This window comes from Falco cherrug, chromosome 4 (assembly GCF_023634085.1).
Source record: "Falco cherrug isolate bFalChe1 chromosome 4, bFalChe1.pri, whole genome shotgun sequence".
Lineage (NCBI taxonomy): Eukaryota > Metazoa > Chordata > Aves > Falconiformes > Falconidae > Falco > Falco cherrug.
Window position 1 is genome coordinate 27,796,798 of NC_073700.1, and position 8,817 is coordinate 27,805,614.

An 8,817-nucleotide genomic window follows, 5' to 3' on the forward strand; every position below is an offset into this window, starting at 1 on the left:
AGGGGCCCCCCGGGCCGGGCCGGGCCGGGCCGAGCCGAGGGGAGCGGCGGGGGGCGCCGGGCGGGTCCCTGGCGGGGGCTGCCCCCGGGGCGGGGTCTCCCCGCGTTTCGCGGCGGCCCGCCCCGGGTTGGGGAGCGGGGCCGGCCTCCGAGCGGCAGCTCCGCGAAGCGCCGCCCGCCGAGGAAGGCTGTCCCCGCCGCCGCGCCGTCCGTGGCCATGGCAACGGCGGGAGCGCGGCCCCTGGCCCCGGGGCGGGCCGCGTCATGGCGGCCGCCGGCAGCCCCAGCGTGTTCCTGCTGGCGGTCACCGGGCAGATCGAGAGCGGGCAGGTGAGCGCACCGCGGCCGCAGGGCGGGGAGGGGGAGCGCGGGGCCCCGCCACACAGCCCGGCCGCGGCCTCAGCAGTGCGGCCCGGTGAGGCGGCCGGGCCTCGGGCGCCAGGCAGCGCTGCCTCCGCCCGGGTGGCCGCCGGGCCCGGCCTCTGCGCCCTCAGCCCCCTGAGCCGGGGCCCCGCCACACAGCCCCCGGCCTCAGCCCCCTGACCCGGGGGTCCCCCCATCAGCCCCCGGCCTCAGCCCCCTGACTCGCCCACCCCCCCTCAGCCCTGACCCGCAGTCGTGGCGGTGCAGGCCACCCTCAGCCCCCCGACTGGGGCTGGCCCTCAGCCCCAGCATCCCCCCACCAGCACAGCCTCTCTCTCCGGCAGTTCCCCGGATTTGACGACCTGTACTGCAAGTTCTGCTTCGTCTATGGCCAGGACTGGGTTCCCACTGCGGTAAGGCGCCACTGTGCGGCCCTGACACCCAGCCCGCCTGCCAGGCCCACTGGCAGCGTGGCATGTGTGTAACGGACTTTGTGCCAGCCCCCCGCTTATGCCACATTCTCCCCGCAGGGCCTGGAGGAGGGTATCTCCCAGATCACCTCCAAAAGCGACGTCGCGCCCACCACACTCGTCTGGAACTTCCCCATCGACATTACCTTCAAGAGCACCAACCCGTCCGGCTGTGAGTGCTGGGGGTGGTGGGATGCAGCTCGCAGACCAGGCACCCCTCTCACAGATGCTTCGTTTGCAGGGCCACAGATCATAGTGAGCGTCTATGGACCTGACTTTTTTGGAAACGATGTGGTCAGAGGTTATGGAGCTGTTCATGTTCCCATCACACCTGGAAGGTAAGGTGACAACCTGTCTTTCAGGACAGAAACAGAGGGGGGTTTTTCTAGTCACTATGTTGTTTCAGAAACAGAAATGTTCCCCTATCTCCTTATCGTGTATTCTCCATCTGGTACAAAGAGCATGGATTTTCTAGCAGCTGCCCCTGGTTATCAAATAATTTTTGGTAATCCTGTAGACAACTGTAAAGTCAAAACTGGCATGTAGAAAGCTCAAGTATGAAGCGCAGTATGTTACCTCTCCTCATCTGTCTCAGCACATGCTAAGCTTTCATTCCTACCACTGGAAATGAAGGAAGATACTCTTTTCCTATGCAAACAAACCCTTTCTTTGTGGAAGGGAAGGTGCTATAATGAAGAACTTCAGTGGTCTGATGTGTCTGAAATTCTGGTACCTTTATAAATACAGGAAATCTTGCCAGTGCTGTTTGGTTAGTTTCTTAAGTTATGCACATCTTGTGTTTGTTTTAGGCATACAAGAACCATTGCTATGTTTGTTCCAGAGTCCACCTCTAGGCTGCAGAAGTTTACAAGGTAATAATTAAAAGACTTTTTCTTTTCTTTTTTTTTTTTTTAAGTCCTTTTGCTCTTAGTCACAAAGGTATATGCAGCTACTCACTGGTGCATACATGTGAATACTTTGTATCATAACCAGATAGTTTTGAGTTTTGTAAGTAAAATCACATTTTTAGGTGTCTAGATCTTCTGAGGAGCTTTCTTAAAACATGCTAACTACCTGCTTGCAGTAATGCTGACTCATCTTTTCTTCATCCTCACATTTGAACACTGATTTCAGCAGAGCAGACTGGTACATGAGTTCCTGTACTGAGTGGTAGCTCTATGTTCCACAGGTCAATTCACGTCAGTGATGTGACTTGCAGAGGCACTACTTAAAGCTCATTTTACTGAGCATTTTAGTTGCCACTGGACTCTAAGGAGGCATGCTGCAGTCCATCCCTAAATCTTACTGTAGCTGGGGGCTTTTCTTGAAAGACAGCCACATTAAGAGCAACCTGGAAAGCAGAGGCAACATGGAAAAACAATTCCCAGTTCTACCTTTTCTTCCATCTGGAATGCATTTTCTGCAGCCTTTGTCTTGTTTACACACACACACCTTCCAAAGTAGCAGTCTATACACAGCAACTGAGTGTATTAAGTTTTTTTCCTTCCATTGTATTGAGTACAGTCTGAATGACCTGTGAGCTGATTGTTCGGTGGTGGATTGCCAGTACCAGCAGAGCCTGCCCTTGCAGAGTTGGTCCTGTGGTACTTGAGCACTTTGGGTCAGAGGCGAGGCAGCATGGGAGTCTGTGCCTGATGGTCAGGATTCCACTGATTTACTTCTCTTTACGATGTCCTTTTTGTAGATCTACACTCTGATCTGTATTGTATACAGATATATATTGTAATACTCACTTTTGTATTACGTGCGCCTCTGATGTATCGAGAGTATCCAAGCCCCTCCATCACTCTGGGTAATCAGGAGCTGAATTAGTTTCAGACTTCTTTGCCATAAAAAGATTCTGTCTAGCCCAGAAATAACTTGAATTTAACATAATGTGTGTGAAATTGGTTTAATATTTTTCTCCTTAGAGAGACAAACTTATCTTTGATCAAAGTAGATCGGCAATAAAGTGAGTCAGTCTTCAAAACCCTCTACTGCAAACAAAAGCTGGGAGTTTCATTAAACCTTCCCTTTGCTTTTTTAATATGCATATCATGAACTGTATCAAATCCAAACACTAGCGAATGTATCCAATTAATTATTTTCTATTTTCTTCTCCAAGCTGGTTCACAGGGAGACGTCCAGAATTTACTGACCCCAAAGTGGTAGCACAGGGAGAAGGAAGAGAAGGTAAGTCCCTGGGAGCTCCTAACTGCAACCCTTGCATGACAGCAGGCCACAGCTTGGCCACCCATCTTCTGCTGATAAAAAAGACAAGTTGTTCCTGCTGAGAAAAGTCCTACCTGGATGTATAAGGAGTTCAACAACTACTCAAAAACATCTCTTAACCGGTTTTATTCACGTCTTCCTTCTTCTAGTAACGAGGGTGCGATCTCAAGGCTTTGTGACCATTTCCTTCAATGTAGTGACCAAAGACATGAAGAAGTTGGGCTATGATGTGAGCCCGAGCGACATGCAGAACTCTGCTCTGGTGCCTGTTACAGAAGGGATTCATAAGTACTGAACTTGGGTGTGAGATACTCAGAGGCTCACAGAGAAGTTAAGCACATTGGGGCTTTTTGTGGCAATGGGAAATGAGTATCTGACTAAACTGAGAAAATATCAGTGGGGACCATTATTCCAAAAGAAACACAACGCCTTGATGCTTTGGAATAACTACCCGAGTGTAATCCTTTCAGTAAGCAAACAGGTTGAAGTATTGTGTAAATTAATGTCATTGGATAATATTTAGCATTTTTTGAGTAATATCAGAGTATCTCAAAGTAAGACCTGTAAAAAAAAATATTTTTTGTAACAGCCTTTTGTACACTCTTTATATACTTCAGAACAGGTAAGTTTATAGTTGTAGCAGTTTTCCTGTGTTTAAAACATCATTGCAAACTCAGTTCTTTTTACTAATGTTTTTTGTGGTAGAAACGGGAAATTGAAATTATTGCACCTTCTTAAAAGGAAGGGAATATGGAAATGTTCCAGTAAAATGTACATGTGTTTCTCTGTGCCATGTGCTTCCCTCCGCAAAAGCAACAGCAGTTTTCTTTATAATCCCACATAGTCCTTTAGAGTTCATGCAACTAATTAAAATAGCTTATGCACTGTAGAAACAAACCTTTCCACAGTTTTCAGTGAAGCAACCTGGGTTTTGACATTTAGAACAAGATGACAACTCTTCCACTTCCAGATTTTATTTCTGCATCAAGCTTCAGTAAGGGCCAGAGGGGAAGAGGACAGCATACTTTAGAGGAGTTAGAGACCGTGGTGTTAAACAAATCTTTGCTGCATGGTTTTAACTTCTGCTAGAACAAATTACGTTTTAAATGCAGATATTAATTAAAAAATAAGCTTTAGAGAAGGCTCTGCAAAGAAAGTAGAGTCTTACTAAGCCAGCTCTGTGTGCAGTCACAAGCAGCACCGAGTTCTGTGCAGGAGCGTGGGGAGGAGCAGAAAGTACCATCTCCCTTCAGTGAGTCCCTCCAGCCATCACAACACCATGGCTTCCCTTCACTGTTTTTTTGGGTTTTTTGTTTTTAATCAAAAGAAAGGCAGTAAAACAGCAGCATAGTGATGATCTAGTCTGCTAGACTCAGGTTTTCTTTCCCGCTGCACAATCTCAGCTAAGGACCGAAGCGCTGCTGGTTGTTAGCAGTGTGCGACAGGAGCCCCAGCGCCAGTGTGTGCTCTCGGATAGCTGCAGCGTGAGGCAGGCCGAGCTGGCCACCATCTGAAGAGCTTCTGATGTCTTATCGTGGCCTCAGTGAGTGCCTCTCTGAGCGAGTGTCTTCTAGGCTGAATAAACCCAGTTGCCTAAATATATCTGTTTGTCTTTCTGCTGCTAGGGTTTTTATTTGTTTGTGCCAGAAGGGATGCTTCCAAGGCCTAGATCATCCCAGATCTGCTATTCTTACAGGTACAAAAGAGAGAGAGGTGTATGCTACAGTGAAATGACTAACTGCTTAGTCATTTTCATATTTAAATTTGGGCATGTAATCTCTTGTGTTGACTGCGAACACCAAGAGATGACTGTAAGAATGACTTAACACGATACCAAGACCTTGAAACTGTCGAGATACAAGTAGTAACACACAGAACTGCAGAGCCTCCAGGACACCTATCAAGTAGAGCATCCGGTTAGGGGCAGTCGTTATGTCACGCTGAGCAGTATGATTGAATAAATATAATTTCAGGAAAGATAATGCGATCACTGTAATTTTGCTGTGAGCATTAGCAGCTTTTATACTATTTATAAATACCTTTCCAAACGTGGTTACAGATGACTTTTCATCTCTTTCTTTTTTTCTGATCTTGTTTTTGTTGATTCTATGCTTCCAGTAAGCTCCTCCACCAGCTGTTTTGGCAAGTGTTGTAATCTCTGAACTGAGTCATGTTGGAATCCAAATTAGTAAGTATTTCCTGTTGGCTCAGAGGAGACACAAGGAATTTTGTTTCCTTTTCAAAAGCATTTGGGAAGCTGTTACCTACAGTAGCAGGATAAATATCTGTGTTTGAAATACTTGAAAGGCAAACATTAAACCTGCTACCATTTAAATATCTTTTTTCCCTTGAGCACAGTTACCTGCCCCCATTCCAATTGCAGCCCAACTGCACAGCAGAGTTTCTAGTCATGAGAAACCTGTTAAACCCAGATAAAGCCCAGACTTTGTGCCCACAGGGGTGCAGTGAATTTATTCATGCGCAGCTTTGCAGTGTGGTGCTACAACTGATCTCCTGAATTGCACCGATTTCAAATGAGCAGTTGGATGCTTAACACACTGAGACTGAGCAAAACCAACACGTGTGTTTGCTCAGCTTCGCTGTTCACAGCTGAGCTGCAGGGACCCTCAGAAGAAAGGTTAAAAGAAAACTGAAAAGCAAGGGTTTAAAAAAAAATTTAAAACCCCAAAGTCCATAGAACAGTATTGAAGATATGCAAGTCTATAGATCCCCGCCGCTGCTACCTGCATTAAGAGGGCTTTTTGCCTGTTTTCTCTGGTTTGGTTGGTTGTTTTGGTGGGTTTGTTTGGGGGTTTTTTTGACTCCTCAGTGTCCCGAGCATGTTTATGAAGAACCTCACATACCTTCTTCAAGGCCTTAATGTGTTTAGCTTGTGAGCATTTCACTGCAGGAGCTTTTCAGTCTGATAGTTTGCTCCTTACACAAGGGCACGTGTGGGGGTGATGTTTTCAGTGTGTTTCCTGAGTTCAATGCCATTCCTTTGTTCCAAGGCAACTGTTGATATCTCTCACAAACACACTCTTCTCCCAGAGACAGGCTCGCTGCTGCCTTTATAATTTTCTGGAAAGCTGTCTCTGGTACTTGGGCATGGCAGAGCATTGGCAGCTGTTTCACCCTGCAGAGAATCTCTACTCATGGCAGAGGAGTACGGATAGACATGACACTGTGCTGCTGAGACCAGGTGACATTCATAAGGAAGGGATTTATGACACGTAAATGGTGGTTGCAGTTAGTGTTAAAGGTTAAAAGAACCCCAGGCTTTAAGAACAGCCAAAACCCAGAAAAACACAGCCCTGTTACAGTGGAGTCTCAAAGTAATTTCCTTTCACCCACTCTTCAGGCAGCTGTAACCACCCTGCTCGTTTACTAGTTAATCATTCTCCCTTTTATTCAAAACTGAAGTTCCCAAGCCCTTGTAGCACAGATGGCAGCATGAGGCTGTCAGCTGGCACTGTAGCTTCTGTTTTGTTACGCTTAAGTTTCTCCCAGACAGTGAAATTGGCCATTAACCTCCTAATTCAAGATGGGCAGAGGAAAGAAAATAAAATATCTTCATTCAGAACATGTGTCCTGACACAAGATGAGGGTTCAAGGCCATCAAAACAAGAGAGACCTGTTAGAGGAAAATGTGAGATAGTTGGGGGCTTTGCAGAAGCCCTCCTCTGCTCCCCGGCTCTGGAGGAGCTTTGGAGCGAGCTGCCCAGCAGGACCGTGCCCGCTTCATGGCAGAGTTTTCCTGCCATCACTGTGGAAGCCACCCTGGGAGGGAGACGGCCAAGGACACGGACTGAGCAGCAGCTTGTGAATCACACCCTCCAGAAAAAGGAAAATCGTTTGGATAGTCTTTAGGAACCGGTATTTGCAGCCCTTTCTACCAACACTAGAAATAGCAGCATCAGCTCCTGCCCTCTCGTGGCAGTTTGCAACCTTTAGGAAGACGTTGGAGGTTACTAGTAACAGCGGGCGAACAAGGTTGCATGAAGGACACCCAAGTTTTTCCTGTTCCCACATGGAAATCGCTCAGTGCAATGGTACCAGCGTCCCTGCCACTGCCCCTTGTCCCGAGCATGGGGCAAGCGCCTCCCAGTGCTACAAGCCACCGAGCTGCCTCACAGGGAGTGGGACCGAGCCAGAAACTGGCAGCAGCGAGCACTCCAGAAACTGCCCTGGGGCCCACCAGGCTGTTTACAGCAGCAGTATTGCAGCAGCTAGAAGGTGTCTCCATCTGAAAGTGAGTCTTGCAAATGGATTAAAGCTGACAGCAGCTGCTCGCCGGCAGCAGTGTCGGTTTAGGAGCAGGAGCCTCCTGTGAAATACTCCAAAGGAAAACAAAAGAGGAAAAAAAAAATAAACACAAAATCACAGAACAGCCAGATTTGAAGAAAAAGCAGAGCTTTGGCTCCAGCATTACCGAGGCTCATCACCAGCAGCGTATCAGCCCATTGCAGACCAGCCCCAGGATGACCCGTCTGTGCCGAGGTCACCGGAGCATCATGCCAGGACCTGATGCCAGGAGATAAGGGGGGCTGAACGCCCCGGACCCACAGTCCCGGACATGGGGCTGTGAAGTAGCAGGATGGGGCAGCTGGGTGGGAGATGGGGGTCACACAGAACAAACAGCATCAGCGGTGACAGAGCCGGGCTGGCACCTAAGGCTGCAGTGCAGAGCCCGTGTCTGGCCAGGCACCGCCAGCTCCCCAGTGTTGGGGGGACACGGGGCCTTGCAGCACCAACAGGAGCCACCGACCCCTGGGGCTCTTCCATTTTGGCAGGGAGCAGCAGCTGGGCAAGCGGGTGGCTGCGGCAGAGCCCACGCAGGACGTCTCCAGGGTGCCCCTAAAACGTGCTCCAGGAGGCGAACCCCCACGAGAACATGATGACTCCCCCCTCCTGCACCCACCACCCAGCCCAGCTGGGACCCAGGGTCCAGCCGCACAAACCTGTGCCGGTCTGGAGCAGCCACCAGCAATTCCCAGTGTCTCCCAGACCCCACAAACCCCTGAGCAGGAACCAGCAAGGAGCAGACCAGAGGCTGCCTGCCCCGCAGGGGACGTTCAGTCCTATTCATCCATGGGGCACACGCTGCAGAGGGGACCCACGAGGATTTGTCCATCAGGTGGGGAGTCCTCTGGGAGGCAAATGTGGCTGAGCTCAAAGCCCAAGAGCCGAGGCACTCATGGGTGTTTGCAAACCCAGAAACAACGTCCGCAGCACCCTCCGCAGTGAACCCAGTACCCTCCGCAGCACACCAGAGCGCACCCAGCACCCTCCACAGTGCACCAGAGCACACCCAGCACCCTCCACAGCGCACCAGAGCCTGCCCTGCACAAGGACAGCAGGTTACAAGGGCTGGGCTCGAGACAACAAATTTCCAGTACGTGGCCATCTTTAGGGCACAAATCCTGTTAGAAACCGGTCCTTCGGCCACCAAACCAGGCCCGAGCCCCCAGGAGGGAGGCTGCAGAGAAGCGAGAGTGCAACAGAACCTGCTCTCACGGCGGGGTGCAAGGGATTCAGTCTCTCGTCCTTCAGAGGGATGATCAGCAGAAGCATGTAACTGCTGCAGGTTTCTATTTTTATACCTCTATTCAGGCCAAGATATTTAAGTACCTAAATTCACCTCAGTATCACCACATTTAGTGCCAGACTTGCTAACGAAGGCATTTAAAAAAGCAAAGAAACCCCCACCGCCATCAGCCAGCACAACCCCAGCCAGCCCACGGTCTCCTAGG

General features: G+C 49.6%; 1 protein-coding gene across 1 annotated transcript; it reads left to right on the forward strand.

The window, feature by feature from the left end:
- Positions 1-200: 200 nt before the first annotated feature.
- Positions 201-5,120, forward strand: B9D1 (B9 domain containing 1). The gene is made up of 7 exons (XM_055706751.1): positions 201-329; positions 707-775; positions 893-1,004; positions 1,074-1,170; positions 1,642-1,704; positions 2,958-3,025; positions 3,214-5,120. The coding sequence occupies exons 1-7, from the start codon at positions 264-266 to the stop codon at positions 3,357-3,359; spliced, it is 621 nt and encodes a 206-aa protein (XP_055562726.1). The 5' UTR covers positions 201-263; the 3' UTR covers positions 3,360-5,120.
- Positions 5,121-8,817: the final 3,697 nt, after the last annotated feature.